This window comes from Rhipicephalus microplus, chromosome 6 (assembly GCF_043290135.1).
Source record: "Rhipicephalus microplus isolate Deutch F79 chromosome 6, USDA_Rmic, whole genome shotgun sequence".
In the NCBI taxonomy this organism is placed as follows: domain Eukaryota; kingdom Metazoa; phylum Arthropoda; class Arachnida; order Ixodida; family Ixodidae; genus Rhipicephalus; species Rhipicephalus microplus.
Genome location: NC_134705.1, coordinates 97,933,344 through 97,953,034, shown reverse-complemented (window position 1 = coordinate 97,953,034; position 19,691 = coordinate 97,933,344). Strand labels below are relative to the sequence as shown.

General features: G+C 47.7%; 1 protein-coding gene across 1 annotated transcript in view; it reads left to right on the top strand.

Moving 5' to 3' along the window:
* Positions 1–19,691, top strand: part of LOC119168520 (uncharacterized) — a 57,218-nt gene that overhangs the window by 16,018 nt on the left and 21,509 nt on the right. Inside the window, exons 4-6 of the mRNA XM_075866270.1 lie at positions 2,430–2,589; positions 17,699–17,823; positions 19,330–19,447. Of these exons, the coding sequence (XP_075722385.1) occupies positions 2,430–2,589; positions 17,699–17,823; positions 19,330–19,447 (403 nt within the window). The remainder of the gene's footprint in view (positions 1–2,429; positions 2,590–17,698; positions 17,824–19,329; positions 19,448–19,691) is intronic.

Genomic DNA, 19,691 nt, shown 5'->3' with positions numbered 1-19,691 from the left:
GACTAGTTTCCAAAACGAAGGGCTGCACTTAACGAGACGACAACAATGGAAGTCGGCCGAGTCATAGGCAGAGAGGCGACCCCTTTTTTAGGCCTTGGGGTACCTTATCTACGGGGAAAAGGGCAACAAAAACCAAGACGCCGTGCCTCGGCGAAATCCTTTGCAAAGGCCCTCCTGGACCCTCGCATCGGAGCTGGGAACCGACACGACATCGGCTGTCGAACTACGGGAAGGGTGGGCAAGGGAACAGGACAGATCCGGAGCTCATCGAGAAGACTATCGAGAAGGTGCTCTCCAAGAAATGGCTCACTCTAAAAATGCGTAATTGCCCACTCTGAAATGGCCCACTCTATAAATGCGCATATAGAAGCACCGCCATCCAGCGGACATTTCAAGGACTGAACGAGAGGTGGCACACGCACATGTGTACTTTCTTACGGCTTGCGCTTTTTGTCTACCTCCCGCCTTTAACCACCTTGGGTTCATGGTACATACTAGTTCACTGTATTCATGGCACTGCGGCCCAACGCTCGCTAAACCTTTCTAAAACAAAGGAGGTTATGCCCAGCGAGTATAACCTAGCAACCCTTTCTTGTCAGATAGTGCTCAGTGTACATGGCAATGGCTGCTAATTGGGAATGAGAGACAGGAGAATTCAACTTTGTGTTAACCCTCACGCTGCGAATTTTTTATTGTTGAATAACGCACAGGAGAAATCTCCCACCAGCACCACCTTGCAGGCGAAAGCGTAAGGCTGGTTACGAACTACGACTACGACGAGGGGCGAACGGGTGCCGCTTTAAGGAGCTTCGCCACTAAAATAAATACGAGCGCCTACCCTAGAACTGCAGCTCACCCGCCATTCATCAGTTCGAGAGAGTTTGGCTACGTCGTTTTTGTTGCCGGCAAGTACTTTCTTGCTGTTAACACAAATACCACATGCAGTACTAAATAAAGTTCGACGTCTCTACTTAAAACATCACGTTTGACAGAAAGTAACGTTGAAATATTTCGCTGAAGTTGCGCAGGAAGTTAACGCTTTTTGACCGAAAACCAAGAGCAACATTAAGGGTCTCTATAATAAATTCACTTATATGAAGGTGACGAATGGCTGAAAGAAAATCTTGTTATAGTAAAATGTGCGTGCTGCTGTTTTTTAATGGCTACGGGGCAGCAATATGCTGTCCGATAATGGAGTGCCGAGTACTCTAAATCGTTAGTAACTTTTTCTAAACACAATTCCAGGAATTTAAGGGAAGGCTGACTGCTATTCTATAGTTCAGTATGAAGTACTCGAAATTGTCCAGCACTTTTTCTACACACATTAATCGTGACGTCCTTAAAATGCTCCAAGGCGATAGCGACCTGCGTAAACTTTGTCGGAGTGGTAGAGAATCAGGGGCACCATCATGGGTCTGTGTAATGAAACCATGGATCTACAGAACACGAACGGCAGAGAAAAAATTGGCCCAGTATATGTATGTTAAGCTGCAAATGTCGTCGAAAAACGATAGTCTTATGTGTGGAGAGAGTGAACAAGATAGTTGGTTGATATTCTGCGCAATAAAATCAGTGAATGGTATTTTGGAGGCGCTGCGTTAGAGTGCCTCGAGCTTGCTGCGGATGCGAAGGAGCGTATCAAGTCACGTCACACGTGAGACATGAGCGCCATCTGGCAGTTTTTTTAAGAAAACAAAGCGCGTGGCTCTGAGACGTGTGTGCTCACTCGTCTCAGAGGTGATAAGATGCAGAACGCAAGGTGACGGGTAGGGGCCACCACCGTCTCGTCTTAGCAAAGCACTGGAAACACTCGCCTTTCCGTGCAAGCGTTGCATGGTCAGCGCAGCGTGATAAGCTCTACGGTCCTTAAAATTACTTATGTATGCCTTTTCTAGTAAAAGACACACATGCAGAATATTGTTACGTGCTGTTATGGTGCCCCAGACATGCGCAATAATTGATTTTTATTTACGATTTCACAGGCATGAACGCAGAATCTTGAGCAAAATTGGTGAGTGCTGCGCATGTGGTCGGCCTTTTCAAGTACCCGATGGCGTTGAGAGGACAATGAGACAAAGGCCAGACAGACAGGCAGACCATAATTTTTGCGTCGAAGGTCCCCAAGAAAGACTATCGTCTTTAAAAACAAGTTCATTCAAGTGAACATGCCCCAATGCTTAAGCATGCTTTAATATGCAGGCTTTAATATGCTCCGAGGCGATAGCCACTTATTGAAACTTAGTCGGAGTGAGAGAGTTACGGTGGAAGGTGGAGGTTATATTTATTTTTAGGTTGTAAAGCACTATTATTCGAAGAGTTGAACGCTAGTCTTAGCTCGTATATTCCTAGGACTTGTTGTTATCGTATTCATTTATATGCATTTGCAGTGAAACCTATTTTCCAATTGCACGATTCATTGTTTATCGCAGGATGCTCAAAAATGACACGTTCAGCGACTTGGTAGTCCAGGACACTTTGAAAGACTTACAGAAACGCAACAACATCAACCACCTCGGCATCCTGGACCTTCAAGGCACAAGGGAGGAGATCGACATGGCGGGTGTAACAATAGTGCCAGCTGTACTTGCCGTAAGCGATGATTCCGTCAGGTTTTTCGCGAATACATCCTAAAGAAAAAAAATGGGTAGATCCAGCACACTAAACGAAAATGACCTGAAATAACCTTAAAAACTGGGTAAACCATTTGTCCTCTAGTGCACTACCTTTCCTGTTTTTTTTTACCACCTACTTCCGAGGTAAAAATATACTCTCGTGCTAACTTGGTTTTTGAACGTATGGAGAGTAGTAATTATTTACCCCAGTGAGGTTTTCAGCGAGTATTGAGAGAGTAAATTTTTACTGCCTTAACAAGGTTTTTGAGGTGATTTCTGGGAGTTATTTCTGGTAATAAAAAAATAAAAATTGACGGGTGCATTTGCCCAGAGTCGACAAATGTATTAAATAGCAGAATTGATTGAATTTATTGAACGGCAGAATTGGTGACACATAGATTCACATACAGACAAACACGCACACACAACAAATGCAGAATAATACACCACTAGAACAGACTGCACGCGTTGCTCGACTACACTTCGACAATCCGGCATATATAGGCACGAATTTTTGACCAACCGTGTAGTACCGGTAGGAGAGCTCTTTTTTTGCATCGATTAACAACAACGCTTAAAGGTGCAAGCGTAATCTTAAGGTGGGCTGCATGGCACTAAATGTCCCACCGACCTTTTATTATAAATCTACACGATCTCATCTTTTTGATTATTCAATAATTACTTGGCACACCTGGCTCATGGCCCCACGCGTGTTAGCACTGCTGATGCACAAGTCCATAAAGTATACCTAAGTACGCACAAACCATGGTAACTCAATTATTTTCATTGAGTGATGGTGCAGAAACACAGTAGCAGCACGTATTCATCACAACGGGCGTACAGAAGAGCGGTCCACGCCAGCATACAAGCTGCTTACCGACGGCGTTCTAGGCCTTTTCGAGGAGCACGGCTATCCGATGAAACACAGCTGGCGATCACAGAACACATATCCTGTGCGAATTTCGTCGTAATTTTTGACACAAATGAACACGTGACCACTATCTTACGGGGACGTGGCGGTGTATGCAAACTTCCAACCAAAGACCACCGTCCGGGCAGGTCCGGGTTTTCTTCGTGCTCACCGGCCGCCGCTTGTTGGTTCCGTCTGCCTCTTATCGGCTTCGTGCTACATGTTTGAGAACAGCTGGTGCATGAGGTGGGCAATTCGGGCAGCACTTTACTCATGCAGACATCGCCTACTAGTACTGTGGAAAAAAATATATGCGATACTTTTTTCACTTGCCCCGGCGACACACTCCCACTGGTCACTGGCGGCCGCGGCTCGGTGCCGATGACAGAGTGAAGCATTTTGCTTATTGCTTCTCTAGTAGATAAGCACGGACGATGACACCAGATTGATTTTGTTACCACTGGTAGATCCTCGCGATTCGGCTCGGAAGTGAGATATACGCGAGGTGCAGGTTCGGAGGCGCTCGGAAGAGCACGGTCGCTCGAGGATGTAGGAAACACGTGAGATCCATCAGCCCAACCAGACACACAGATACCGAGCTTCTTGCACTGTCTGTCTCCAAGGCCACCGCCGAGCAAACGCAACAATTTGCTAAAATATGCAGGACAACTTTCCACAGCAGGTTTTTTTTCTTTTTTTTTCTCTTTTGAGAGGCCCTTCAAAGAATGCTGTTCTCGCTTGTTGTGCTTATGCTGCCCCCAGTTCCAGTAAAAGTGCGCTGACTCGAGGTCAGTCGAGAGGCACGGCGATGAAAAAAAAAACAAAAAAAACCATCTGTGGGCTTCGCGTACCTTCAGTATTCACTGAGAGCGTCACAAGGGGGGTATGGGGTGACTGCAAGGTGCAGCAAGCAGCTGCACCTTGCAGTCACGTGGTAATAAACTCTGAAACGCAGGTCAAAAATCACGTGATAGAAAACTCCCTAAGTGGTAAAACTGGATTTTGACATCCTTTTACTTCTTGCCTGAGAGGTGGTGGTAAAACTATGTCATGTACCATCTTTTACTCCTACACGAGGTAGTATTTTAAACGCGAGAGAGTTTTCAGAGGTCATAAGCCGGAAAAACCCCAAACTCGGATAGTTTTTGCTTACAGTGCACGTACAGTGGGAATTGACGATATGCGAAGCACGAATGAGAAATGTTGATATGTCACTTTAAAATCAGCACAACGTTACGAGGTGCAGGTACATGATCCTATGATCCTATGAAGCACGATCTTGCAGGTACATGATGCCGTACATGATTTCCGTCTCATGATTATCATGTTTGGATGTGTCGTTTACCTACGTCATCTATTCACGTCCCGTGATACCAAATTTAGTATATGCGGAGCTAGTGAAACGGCTGCGAGCACGCTATGAGCATGGTATGTTGTCATGTTCCTACATAACACTCGTGTCAGGGTTATCATGTTTGCACCAGTCATATTTTCGGCATCCATTAACGTTACGTAACGCCAAATTTGATATATGTTGAGCTAGCAGAACAGCCACGAGTGCATCATGAAGGGCCCATTACACTCCAGGTAGCGTTGACGTGCGTGCACGGTTGGAACAGCAACGCTACGTTAGCAAAATGCGAGCACTCTATAGTCTGACGCCAGGTGCGACCAGCGTCCGTCGGCGTGGCCCGACGGCAACCGGCGCGAAATGCGACATGCTGCATTTCGCGCCGATGCACTACCCAGCTATCACTGCGTCTCCCTCTTTCGGTGGCCTAGGGACGCTGGACGAACTGAAACGCGCATGCGTCACAGCAACGCAGCGCGGCGTGTGCCTGCGAGTATATGGCAGGACCGGCGCATGGCGTTGCAACGCCGGCGTGACGCGTCGAAGTGAACGCCGGCGAGCGCGCGCACCGCGTCATGTCTAAATGTATTGGCGTTTTGACTGTGGCATGCAGTCATGTTCTCACATGACACGCATCTGATGATTATCATTTTCGCACCAGTCGCATGCCTTCATCATCCATTGGCGTCACGTAATACCAAATTTGGCATATATAGGCTAGCGAAAAGGCTGCAAGCACGCTATGAGCGTGGTATGTTGTCATGTTGTTACATGACACGCATGTCGTGGTTATCATGTTTAGATGTGTTATTCACCAATGTCATCCGTTCACGTCGCATAATACCAAGTTTTGTACACGTGAAGCTAGCGCAACGGTAACGAGCACATCATGAGCGCAGCATGCAGTCATGTTGTTACATGAGACGCCACTTATGATTATCATGTTTGCACCAGTCCCATACCTTCGTCATGCATTCATGTACCGTAATACCAATTTGGTATACGTGACGCTAGCGAAACGGCCGCCAGTGCATCATGAGCGTGGCATATAGTCGCGTTGTTACATGACACGCATCCCATGATTATCATGTTCGCACCAGTCACATACTTTTGTCTTCTAATCGCGTACCGTATTGCCAAGTTCGGTATACGGGACGCTAGCGAAACAGCCGCGAGCGCATCATCAGCGTGGCATGTAGTCAATTTGTTACATGACAAGCATGTCATGATTTTCATGTTAGGGTCTGTCGCTTGTGTTCGCCATGCAATCATATCATACCATACCAGTTTTTCAACATGCCGTGTGAACGAAACCACCGCAAGAGCTGCAGGACCATGAATTGTAAGTCATGACATTCATGACATATCAACACATCTAGGGCCTTTAAATCAGTTTGATTGACCTCCTGGAAAGGCAGAGTATAAGTTGGTGTAGAATAAGTTAACGATTTTCAGTACGACGTATTCTGCTATGGGAGAACAGAAAGCCGTCCTATGATAAGCGGCGTCTATAAAACAAACATAATTGCAAGAACAGTTCTGATTGAACGCCATAACCTAGAAGTATATTTAAATATCAATGGAATGCGAAAATAATTTTTTTCGAAAATACTCATGCTAGGAAAATACTCCTGCCGTCACTTGAAATGCCGCATATGTTAGCCGCTTGAGGACAAAAGCCTGAACTAGCCGGAGCATCTCAGCTTCCTTGAAACCTGTTCGGTGATAGGTCACTTTATAAATCCCACGGGAGATCTGCTTCACTGTTGTTCTGAGAGTTTTGATTGTGTGGTCCAATCGCTTGTTGCTTTGTAGCCACAGTCCGAGAACTCGCAATTTCTGTACCTCTTTTATTTTGTGGTCTCCTAGAAAGAGGTTGTCCTGCTCGTGAATGTGGCGGCCTGTGCCTCGGATTCTAATAAATTCACATTTATCGGAAGCACAGCTCATTCCGCTTTGATAAGCGAAGTCGTCAACAGCGGTCACTGTGTCTTGTAGGATTTGTTCTTTTTGTCCCAAAGAGCCACTGTTAGCCCATAGGGTAATGTCATCCGCATAGAACGCGTATACAAGCCCTAAAACGCCGTCTAGTCTTCTTACTAAGCGTCTCATGCCGATGTTGAAGAGAATGGATGGAAAAACTTTATTTCGTCAGAAAGCAACTGAGGATGATTCCGTGTTAGATGACCATCAACCCAAGGTTGGCGGCGACCTGTGTGGCCCACTCCATGACCCTTAACTGGACGACTGGGTCTGAGCTGGTCACCACGGCCTCCCAGTGCTCAAGAGAGGGATCACGCATAATATTTACCGGCGGCGGCACTACGCTACATTCCCAAAGTATGTGATCATATGTTGCCACAGCCTGACACCATTCGCATTGCGGCTTAATCTCCTCCGGGTATATTTTGTTCAACACGTAAGGGTTGGGAAAAGATCGCGTCTGCAGTTTTCTCCAGACGCATTCCTGCACCTTAGTCAACCGCTTGTGTGGGGGCGGATAAAACCTCCGCTCTAGTTTATAATGATTTGTTATGTCATGAAAGGACACCAGCCCATCTCTCGCGGACCTCTTCAGAACTGGTGGCTCACCTACCCGGCTGACGAAACCTCGAGCATTCAGGTGAGCCGCCTCGTTCTCAGGGTTCCCAGAGTGTGCTGGTACCCAGACAATTTCTATTTCTCTAATTTCTCGTCCCGTGGCCCCATGCAGAAATCGTGCGGCGGTCGCCGATATTCTGCCCTTCGCCAGATTTCGGATGGCTGTCTTTGAATCACTGAAAATCAAATCTGACTGCGAATTAGTTATAGCTAGCGCTATTTCCGCTTCCTCTGAGTTTCCGAAGAGCGGGTTTTGACCGATACAGAGGCGACCAAGCGCCCCCGCCTGTCCACCACCACAATCACAAAAGCGTCTTTGTCCTTATATTCCGCAACATCTGTATAGACTGCCGCTTTGTACTCGCCGTACTCAACGTGTAAAGCTCTGGCTCTTGCCTGCCTGCGCTGCGTATTGTGAATCGGATGCATATTTTTGGGCAAAGGTTTTATGTACAGGGCCTTATGTAACTCTCGCCGCACCTGAGTTTTAGTGTCCCCAGTGGGAGCCTCTGCTCCAATGCCAATCCTTTCCAATATGATCCTGCCCGCTTTTGTTGTCGAAAGCCTAGCGTGCTGCATCACCAGATGCGCTTCCCATAATTCATCCAGGGTGTTGTGTACCCCTAGTTTTAACAGCCTTTCTGTAGGCTCGTTGTTGGGCAACCCAAGCGCTGCCTTGTAAGCTTGCCGGATCATAGCCTCGACCTTGCCTTTTTCTGCTGCATCCAACTTCAAATAAGGTGTCGCGTAAGTAATCCTGCTGAGCACAAACGCCTGTACCAGCCTAGAGAGTTCTTTTCTTTAACCCCGCTCTTACGGTTAGCGATTCTTCCAATTAGCCTGATAGTAGCATTGACCGTGGTCTTAAGTTTTTCAAGGGCCACCCTATTCTTCCTGTTAGTTTGCAGGTATAGGCCAAGAATTCTAATCGTTTGAGCTTCAGCTACTGGCCTACCCCCACCTTTACCTATAACGGCGGTGGCAGAATATAGTGTCTTGCATGTAGCCCTCTGTGTTTGTCCCGAACCACAAAGAGCTCGGACTTGGGCTTAGAGCATGAAAGTCCCGCCTCCCCTGCCAACTCTTCGACAATATTAACTGCCTGTTGTAGTGTTTCTTCCAGATGCGCGTCACTACCCCTGGTTACCCATAGAGTAATATCATCCGCATAAAATGTGTGTTTGATTCCCGGTATCTCCTCCAGCCTCGGCGCTATTTTAATTAAGGCGATGTTAAACAGGAATGGTGACAAAACTGAACCCTGCGGCGTCCCTTTGCCTCCCAACGCGAATGAGTCCGATTTGATATCTCCTATTGAAATTTCTGCGGTTTGGCCCTCCAAGAATAATCTGATGTAGCGAAATGTCCTGACCCCTGGGCCAATTTCTGATAGGTTATTCAATATTGCCTCATGCAAAACATAGTCGAAAGCTTTATTCAGGTCAAGCCCCAATACAGCTTTGGTGCCCGTGCCATGCCCGGGATCGACTACATCATGTTTTAACTATATCATGACATCCTGTGTGGACAAATTGGCCCTGAAACCTATCATAGTTGGGGAAAAATGGCCTTGTCCTCTGCATAATTTTGAAGCCTGTTGAGAACCACGTGCTCCATCAATTTGCCCACGCATGATGTCAGCGATATGGGGCGCAGGTTTTCCAAGCAGAGTTTCTTGCCTGGCTTCGGAATAAATATAATCCTAGCATGTTTCCATTGTGCTGGGATCTCCCCGGTCACCCAATACTCATTTATAAAGTGAGTGATCGCCCCGACCAATTTGAAATCTAGGTTTCTCAGCATTTTATTAGTAACTCCATCCGGACCTGCGGCAGACGTAGTACGCAGCTGCCCCATGGCAAACTCCACCTCCGCAATTGTGAACTCTTCATCTAGGTCTGAGTTTTCTACCCCCGAGTAGTGTGGTAAGCAACCATCTACACCATCAGTTATGTACCGATTCCGGAGTTCCTGCATAAACACTCCAATTGTGCTTTCATATTGATGCATTAACCGAGTCATTTGTCCCCGTTGTGCCGATTTTGTTGCTGCCGGATCCAAAAGATGCCTTAACAGCTGCCATGTCTTTTTGCATCCAAACTGTTTATTCATGCGATCACGAATCTGGCCCCACTGCTCGGCTTGCAACTCAATTGTATAATTTTCGATTTTACGTTCTAACTTGGCAGTCTTTCTGCGAAGGACGCCATTATGTTTTTGCTTCTTCCACCTTCTCAAGAGACTCGCGTGTGCTGCCCACGTGTGTAATAGTCTCGAGTCAGCGGTAAACTTCTCCTGCTCAACTGGCACTTCTACCGTGGTATTATTTACATCCTCCTTGAGCGCCTGTACCCATGCATTCAGGTCATTAAGTTTCCCGTTCACAGTGTCTGCTCTGTTTTTCCTAAATCTGCCCCAATCTGTAATTCTATGCCCAGTCACTTTGTCTTTATGCTTCGCAGCGCTAAACGTCGTGGAAAGGATATAGTGATCCCTTCCTAGGGCTTGTACCGTGTTAATCCACTTTGCATTACTGATGCCTCTAAAAAACGTAAGGTCTGGGGAAGTATCCATGCTTATGCTGTTGCCTATCCTCGTATGATCTTGTGGATTGTTTAACAGCGTCCATCGCAGATCCCGGGCAACTTGCCAAAGCCGATTGCCCTTTGGGCTGGCTCGAATATAACCCCACTCCGGGTGAGGCGCATTGAAATCTCCTACCACTATAAGTGGAGCGCGAGCTGCTAACCGTTGAGCTTAAATCAGGAGTTGTGGCAAGCCCCATCCTTTATCTTTTGGAGAACTATACACATTATGTAAAAACAGACTCTTCTCATACTTTCGTTTAGGCAAAATCTCTAGCAGGACATAGTCTTCCCTGCTGCTATCCACGGAATGCTGAATGGCAGTGATGTTGCGATGGACTAGCACGGCTGTAAGACGCGTGATACGCCCCTTGAATCAATTCCTGGCGCTGTAAATGCCTTAAATCCAGGTAATTTCACGGAACCACTAGCCTCCTGTAAGGCTATTATGTCTGGTTTACTGTCCAGATTTTGTACGTGCAACTGCAGGTTACCCCGCTTTGGACGAAAGCCCCTGCAGTTCCACTGCCAAACCTCAATTTGCTGGCGAGGCGCCATGATGAGGCACCAGGTTGACTAATGGCACTTGGCCACCCACGGGAGGCAGTCTTGCCTCCAATAGAGTATGAAGCTGCTGAAACATGCCCATGACCTGGGTTTGGGAATCCCTAAATTCAGTGGAGAGCATGCCGAGACGCTCCTCTATTGTGTCTAATCTGGCTTCGATCTTTTGGACTCGAGCCTCCAACCTATTCTGTCTTTTCCCTTGTTTGCCTACTTTATCCGCAAGTGTTGTTACATCCGACTTAAGACGAATGACCTTAAAAACAGGCTGTGGCATGTCTACTGGTGACGTTTCGGCTAATCGTTTTGCGTTAGCTACCTCATCCCCCGGCAGTGGTCTCTTCACTGTCCCCCGATTCTCCACTTCCATAGCTGCACTCTCCTGTACGCGAGCAGACGCCTCTTGCGTCGCTTTCTGTAGGCCTTGCACTGCTGGCGCCTGTGTCTCCTGCCGTTGGTCGTTTCTAAGTGCGCGTTCGATTTCTGCAATTCTGTTTTCCATTCTTTTAATCAAGTCTCCCTGTCGCTGAACCAGCGCTGCTAACGCCCTCTCTCGAGCGGTTTCGTTCTGGGAGGCCGTGCTTGACAAGCTCACCTTTTTGTTGGTGTCACGTGCGCAGCTGTTGGTACTGGATGCTCGTCCACCATCTTGGCCGCCCCAGCGCCCTGGCAATGGCGGGAAGGAACTCGACCGGTCCCTGCTTTTGCTTGTGCCTTCTTTACCCCTCGGTGACCGCTCCGTGGCCCTCGAGGACCGCTTATCGTTGCCAGCTTCGCTCTCTGATTTGATGCTCTGCTGCCGGCCTGTCGGTGGCTTGCGAGCCAGGCAAAACTTGCAGTTCCGGCTCCCTGTGTCATGCGCACCATGACACACGATGCAGTCCGGCGTGCACGTAGGTGGCTCTCCTTCTGGCGGGGCAGGATGGCCCTTCCCGCAACGGGGACATAGGTTGCTCTTCGGACGATAGCAAACGTCCGCTCGATGTCCAACTCGTCTGCAGTTGTAGCAGGTCTCGTTCTAAATTTCTGTATGGGATCACAGCGTACAGACAGTTCCAGTAAGTAATCTGCCGGGGTATGCGTTTTCCCCCGAACGTAATCGGAATCGCCTTTGACTTTCCCAGAGAGCTCGCGTCCAGAATGTCTATGCCTTCATTCTTCTTCAGGAATCCCGCCTGAACTTCTTCCACTGGGCATCCATCATAAGCATTGTAAATCACTCCCCGCACGGAGTTCTCCAACGGCGCCACGAACGCCGAAACCGGCAGGTCACGATCACCCAGCTTGAGCGTCTTCACAGTCGCATATGCCCCACTGCGATTTATGCACGGTATGCTCACCGTCAACGTGTTGTTTGTGCCATTAACCCGGACAATGTCTTCTTCCGCGGCAATCGCACTCGTTAGACGTGCTGCTGCTCTCAGTGCACATCCTAGTTTTCTCGCTGTCACAACACTCAAGTCCCAGTTCTAGGGCCTGTACACAATCTTGAAATTCGTGGCTGGCAACTTGAGAAACGGTCTGCGTTTTTTCCATACCGGCGCTTTCCTCCGGTTGACTTGCTGCGCTCCGTGCGTCTTGCGCCCGTCGCTGCCGGCCTGCACCTCGCAAGGCTTACTCTTGGCGTTGTCGCCATGCTGAGTCTTCTTAAATCAGTCCTGTGCCTTCAGCACTGGAGCCCACTCTCCTGCTTCAAAATCTTCGGGTGTTATAGTCTCCCCTTCGACGTAGTATTCCATCTTCAGCCCAACAAGGCCCACGGTCACCGGGTGCAAGTCAGACGCCCGGCGACGTGGCCCAGGCTTGGCCTAGAAGATAGGCCTAGCCTTGCCACCGCGGGGTTGATAGGAAAATCTCGGAAACTCCAAAAACGGGGACAAACTTGCCTAAACGAGTGGTGTCCGTAGGTACAGGGCAACCTCCTGCAGACGAGCCCACTGACAGCAAGTCCAGAAAAAAAGCGCGTCCGCCGATAGTCGGTCACCGGGCCGGAGCTCATGCGAAACACGTCCGCACAGCGTCTCACTCCAGCCGCGTCCCATGTTGAAGAGAAGCCGCGTCCCATGTTGAAGAGAAGAGGGGATAGTATCGCCCGTTGTAATGTGCCTTTATTGGGCATAGGAAATTGATCTGAACGTGTATTGCCTAGACCTATTGTAGCAGCGCGAGAGGTTAGGGAAAGAGCGTACGTAGTCATATATCTTTTGCCCACAACTGATGTCATTTAGCACAGATAAGATCAGCTCATGGGACATAGTGTTAAAGGCGCTTTTCAAATGAAGAGCTACGAAGAGATGTTCTGCCCCAATCGTGGTATTGCAGAGTACCTCTTCCCGAAGTAGAAGGAAGACGTCCTGCGCTGACATATGTTGTTGAAATCCGAACATGCTAGTTGGAAAAAGGTTCCTGTATTCAACGTATGTCGTGAGGCGTGCGTGAATCGCTTTTTCGAATAATCGGCTAAGAGAGGCTGTTAATGATATTGATTTTAGATTTTGTAGGTCGTGTGTTTTTCCTGGCTTCTGAATGAGAATAATTCTGGCTTCCTTCCAATGTTGAGGAACCACGCCCTTCTCCCATACCTGTTCATTAAAATACCGAGTAAGCTGTCCCAGGTGTTCGTCGCTCAGATTCTAAATCATCGCGTTTGTTAGCTGGTCAAGTCCAGGGGCAGTATTGCGCTTTGCAGCTGGCGCGGCCGCAAATAGTTCTGCTTTGGTGATCGGTGCGTCGAGTATTGCGTTTTTCTGGCCTTGGTATGCTAAAGTGCACGGGGGAGTGGTGACCGCGCCTATGTACTTCTCTCAGACCCTAGTGAGGAGGATGTCATCTGTTCCTGGAAATTCCCCTGCGAGCTTCTTAGGAGTTCGTTTTGCGGAAGTTTTGGTAATACCAGGTTCCATTATGCGGCGCAGTATTGCCAATGTCTTGGAAATGTGGAAGTTTTCTCGGATCGAGTCGCAAAAGTTCGCCCAACTTGCCGTTTCCAACTGCCGCGCGGAAGCGTTTGCCCACCCAGATATCTCAGCAGTTCTATGGCGCAATTTTCTATTGAGTGTCGGTTGTTTCCATCATTTGATCAACCCTCTCCTAGATTCCCTCATATGTATCAGATGGCTATCGACTACCGGGGTTTTCGCTGTGAGCGCAACCCTCTTGGATGTTGCTTTGTGAGCCTCTCGTATGTGCGTTGCCCAATCTTCAGCGCTATCCGGTAAAATTTCGCGCAGTGGGATTTCACGATAAGTTATCCAATCTGTTAATACAACTTGGCCATGAGATTGCCGAATTTTAAGGAGGCTATCGACACGCTCAAGATATAATGGTCACTGCAGAGATACTCTTCTAGGTTGCTCCAGAACACCTTGTGAACATCAGTTATGAATGAAAGATCAGCAAGTGTGTCTGTGCTGACGCTGTTATCCAATCTTTCCGGGTGTTGAGGGAGCACGAAAAGTTGGAGCCCATGCGCATCAACAACTCGCTCGAGTGCCCGGCTTTTCGGGGTATCTGTTTGGTACCCCCAGGTAGTGTGAGGGGCATTGAAGTCCCCTAAAAGCAGTAGTCGATCCTGGATGCTGGAATTACTCTTGGCATACCGAATGAGTGCGTCAAAATCGGCCCTTTTTTCTTTAGGGGAGCTATACACGTTCGTGATTATGGTTTTGGCTTTGCTACGCTTGTGTGGTAGTATACTTATGATTCGGTGGTCAATGCTACTAGTTACCAGATAATCAATACTTGTCGCTATTTCCTTAAGAACCAACGTGGTGACTTCAGCGTAGTCTGGATTTGATATCGTGTATTAACCACTCAATTACACTGGTTTATTACTAGCCTCTTGTAGACAAAGGACATCAGGTTTGACTGGCGCCGTATCAAGAAATTGTTGTAGAGTGGCGGCCCGTTTGTGGAAGGTGCTGCAATTCCACTGCCAAATTTCGAGATATTTGGTGTGCGCTCGTGTTTTACTCGCCGTGGATAGTGCTATCGCTGTCCGAGGTTGAGAGTTTTTTTCGTACAACGGGTAGACAGAGCACCCGGGCTGCTTTTAGGTCGTTTAAGAACAGTGGCCCTTATGATGGCGATAGATTCATTGACATACCGCTTTAGGTTCTGGAATTCCGCAAACAACTGCTGCTGAAAGCTTTTCTTGCTTTGCAGTTGCTGCGTTACTTGTTGTAACGTACCTTCCATTAAATTTGACTCGATCGTGACCTGGACAGATGTGCCGGTTGCTTTAGAAAGTGTTTTTTGGCTCGATTACGTACCGCGGTTAGCTTTGAGGGAGGCCAACTCTCGTTTCATTTCTGCCAAGCTCTTACGGAGTATTTTGTTCGCACTAATTATTTTTTTGTATATTCCGGATTAGCCGTTATAGGAGCACCGGGAGAAGAAACTCGTGCATAGCTCACCTTGCCATGTTCAGGTGCTTGCTTGATCGCAGAGCATGGAGCCCCGGATTTAGGTGACTTGTGTGAGTGGAAATAATGTAAGGTCTTGTGAGTAGAGTCGTTCCGGATCCGAGATCTGGATCTAGATCTGTATCTAGAGCTAAACCTTGGAAGAGTCTCTGGCAACTCCAGTCAGAGGTCCAGTGCAGATTGTTCATCATCAGAACTTAACCAGCGGGGGTGTTGAGGTGGCTTCAGTGAGGTGTCGTTCAGAGTAGGCTGGTGCACGCTAGCCCTTGAGGTTCTTTTCTGCGGAGGTTTGAGTCGTTTTCTGTAACTTCGGTCACCTGTCAAATGACCCTTGCCACAAGCTGCACACTTCAGAGAGCACTCGTGTCCGGCTGCAGGGTCCCGTTGTCCACAAACGTGACACACTTGAATGTCCGGCTGGGGGCAGACGTCCGAACGATGACCAACCTGATGGCACACTCTGCACAACTGGGTGGTAACCTTGTAGCGGTAGCAAGCAAGTTCTCCGCCATTGTAATAAATGTACCTAGGTGTAATCTCTCCAAAAAATCTTATAACGGTCATCTTGGTGTTTTCAAACATAAGTGCTTGCAGAATTTTGACCCCTTGTGCGCGTAGGCGGAGATTAGCGTTTAGCGCTTCAGGCATCGTGAGGGGGCCTAAGCAGTGAATGATGCCCTTAGTTATCCCTTCACTTGTCGCTACGTAGGCATTGACTGAGTGTGGCTGACCGTTGATCTTTAGGGTGGTAATTAGCCTCACGTGGTCCGCCACTGTATGGTGCGACGTCGAAAAACGAAGATGTTAGAAGCTCGCTTGATGCTGAGCAAAAATTTTTGTAGCGGTCAAACATCTGAGATATTTGACCGCTGCAAGCTGCTATCGCGGCTTATGCCAGAAGTGGACTAGTCAGGTTCTTGACTGGTAGCCCTTCGTGTGGCCGCACCCTCTTCTTAAAATCGTCTTTCGGCGAGGGGGGTAGCCACCTGTAGGCAGGCCTGTATTTAGATTTTCCGGTTGCTTCAGCAGTGTATATTTGTTGGTGGTACGAAGGCGTTGAAAAATTCATGGACTTGGCCTTTTTTGCTTTCGAAAGAGCTTTCTTCTGCCGCAGAGTGAGCACTGTTTGCCAGGCTCCATCCACTTGGTTTTGGCTGTCGGTCTCGGCGTTCTGATCACTCCGTTCATTTGGCGTTGAGAGGCTGTGAGCTGTAGAGTCTTGAAAATCCATTTTATCAAGGTCTTGGCGTCACGTGCCCATCATCCGCGAGGATCCGGGATGCGCCGTAGCATATGAGAATTCATTCGCGAGAGCCATCGAGCACGCGCGCAACGCGCATGGTAGCGTTCCTGCAGCCGCCTACATGGCGGCTCGCACAATAGGCAGGTGCGTTTGGGCTTCTAACATAAAAAGTTCCGGTCACCTACAGCTGTGGTTGGTGTCAGTCGATGCGCAATAACTTCAGGAAGCCATGACAATAGTCGAAGTTAGCCACACAAACAAATTTCTATAATGGAGCCGGAAAATTAGCTCCTTTTTCGGGGCTGTGCCACGGGAATACAAAGGCTGAGTTGGCAGCGTCGACAGTGAGTTTCGGAGATGTTACGCCCATTAAGGGGATAATGGCAGCGCTGCAAAAGCCACCGGTGCACTGCAGTGGCGGTATTCATTCATTCACAAAACCTAATTATTATCCTGAATCCCGGTATTTTCAGACCAAGGCGGGCCGCGTCCACACCGGTACCGTCAGGCCAAGCCTTATGGCGCCTTAGAAGTGTGGCAGCTTGGGCTAGTTGGTATGGCATGACAATAGTTATAGCGCGAGAACAGAACGATGACACAGAGACAAGAAGGACACGAAAGATTTTTCGTGTCCTTCTTGTCTCTGTGTCGTCGTTTTATTCTCGTGCTATAACTATCGTCATCCTTATGGCGCCATCGTGAACCTTCTGGACTGCCCGTAGCTGATCTTGATAAGACGAGCTTTGCACCCCCTTCTGCCAGTAAAGTCAATGTTCTTCGGGGTCGGTGAGAGTCGCGGGACAGCCGGCCAGCATGTGTCTGATTTCAATGATGTCATTGCACACGTCACTCGTATTGAAATGTACTGTCAGGGAGAATTTCATTTAGAATATACGGAGTGGGGTAACTTCCAGTTTGCAGCAAACGTAGCATGACTGCCTGAGCCCTGTTCAACTTTACGTGTGGCAGTGAGAATCGCCTACGCCCCATGTAATTACATTTTGTGATGTCGTTGTATGTGATTAACTGATATTTATGATACCCGAAATGGTAGTGGCCGTTGGGTCGGGTCTGACCGGCATGGCGGAGCTTGATAATTGGCTTGCACACTAGCTTTTTCGCAGTGAACGGTTAGCATCGGTTGAAAAACAGATGAGACACTTTGTTACCTGAGGATAGCATACACCAACCTTTACGTGAATGAAAACTCAATTACCAGCATGGAGGAACGAAAAAGTAAGGACGGAGCATTGCGTAATTTGTGAGAAATTTCACAAATGGCATCTACACAATCACTGCAAACAAGTCGTACTCATCGACCACTCAGACAAGTTTCAAGCAAGCAAGAAACAAGTATGCAAATGGAACGCTGAATACTTGCCTGAATCGAATGTCGTTTCAATTGCAGGCTATGCGGCATCACCTAGGACATAACTCCGAGGAGAACAAGATCGTTCTCGGCTTGGGTTACTACTACTACGACCACCCAGAGGCCTGGAGTCAACTTTCAAGGACCGGCTTGTCACTCTCGGCGTGAGTGTCGATCACGAGATGTTGCATAGATTAAGCACAGACTTTGTTTCTATAGGGTAACCCCGCATTGAAATGCGAACGCGTAACTTAGAGGTGCACTAACTAATAATAAACAGACAAGCGCCTATAGTACGATTTGAAAGCTTAATCGGAAAGCTGAGACAAGTATATACTGACAGATAAAAGCTTCGTAAGCACATACGAGTTGGTAGCACACGCTTGACCATGCCTTAGTCCTTGTCTACGTTGTGCTCGTAGTTCAAGTAATCATGAATCACAAACTCACTCAATCGACCATTTTGACAGATAGTGGTTAAGCGTTAACTAGAACATTCGATATCGATAGCAACATTACTTTAACCTTCCTCTTCGTTTATACACTCCTGGTGACTGGATACGCCATCTTATCGCAACTAATCCTTTTACGTCCACACTTTATAAACGGCAAGCAGCAGGTATAAAATGACAGTGTGCAAACCCATACATGCATGCGTAAAGAGGTCCACACACTTATCTAGAATACTCAAGCGCTAGTTATCTCAGAGTTTTTGTTATCGTTATACGCGACACCAACGCTTGCTAGAACGTAACCTTCGTTCTACCAAGGGGCACTGACATCTTTACGAGGTATTTCAAGTCATCACCGCAGGTAATTGCGGCTGTTACGACTTTCGTACCCTTTGTGACGCTTATATAATCGCCAACTGACCCACCACAACAGTTTTTTTTTATCTGCAGTGGCCTAGTCATAAATGCGTATAGTTCTGAGAAAGTTCCGGAGGCCCGGGGTGCATGCAGCAGAAGAAATCAAGGAGCACACTTAAAGAAATCACGTTGTTATTTGGCACTAATTGACGCTTCCGTCGTGGCACGAAATTCATCAGGTAAACCCTTTATTCTGATAAAGGCCTAGACACAGCCAAAAAGTGACGGACACACGCAAACCCCCGCCAGTTCTGAAAATGGGGACAACAAAACAAGTGCAGCATGAAGATCTGCTTTCTTAAATGGCGATTAGCTTAAGGCATTTCAACGAAAGCAGTCTTAGAATGAAAACTTGTTCCCTTTAATGGCATCCACGATTAGCCCTGGCAACTCAATAAAAAGAGTGTCGGCATGAAGACCTGCTCTCCTCGTTGGCCTCCGTGATGAGCTCCGGCTACGCGAGAAAAACAGCCTCATCTTGTGAAGCTGCTTTCTAGATGCCCTTCGAGGCTGGCTCCGGACGCGACGAAAACGGTCTGGGCAGGATGACGCCCGTTTTTTCAATTGACAAGACTCTGAAAATAGTTGGTACACAAAACGTAGCATTCACAAACAGATATTCTGGTTTCATCTGAATAACTTATACGTTTATTTTGAGTGCCTAGCCATATATGTGTTGTAACTCGCACTTAGTTACGAGCTGTAACAATCTGCAGTTTATTGTGTTTTTTTATGTTTGAGCTTCCAATAAGTGTATGTACTCCTAAAACTGCGTCTTCAAAGTGCAAACGTTTTCCTCAGGAAAGACGTCGACGTGCTCGTAGTGATCAGCACAGTTGTGTCAATCCCCTCCCAGAGCTGGTGCATGACGTTGCCCTCGAACGCCCTCATGAGTGAAGATAGACACGCTCCAAATATGGTAAGTTTGCATCGAAATTTTATTTCGATCATGAAATTTGGCAGTGCCCACGGATGCGTGGACTGTGATAGTGCTCCTTGCGACATCGCCACGTAAATGGGCATCAATTAGGTAAAGAAATAAGAAAAACTTCTCTAAAATTTGCTGATACCAGCAGATTACTCCTTTCCGACTCCTCAGTCGCCTTCGTTGCCACAAGACGACTCCTGACAAGTGAAAAAACGCATGTGAAAAAGATGGCGAC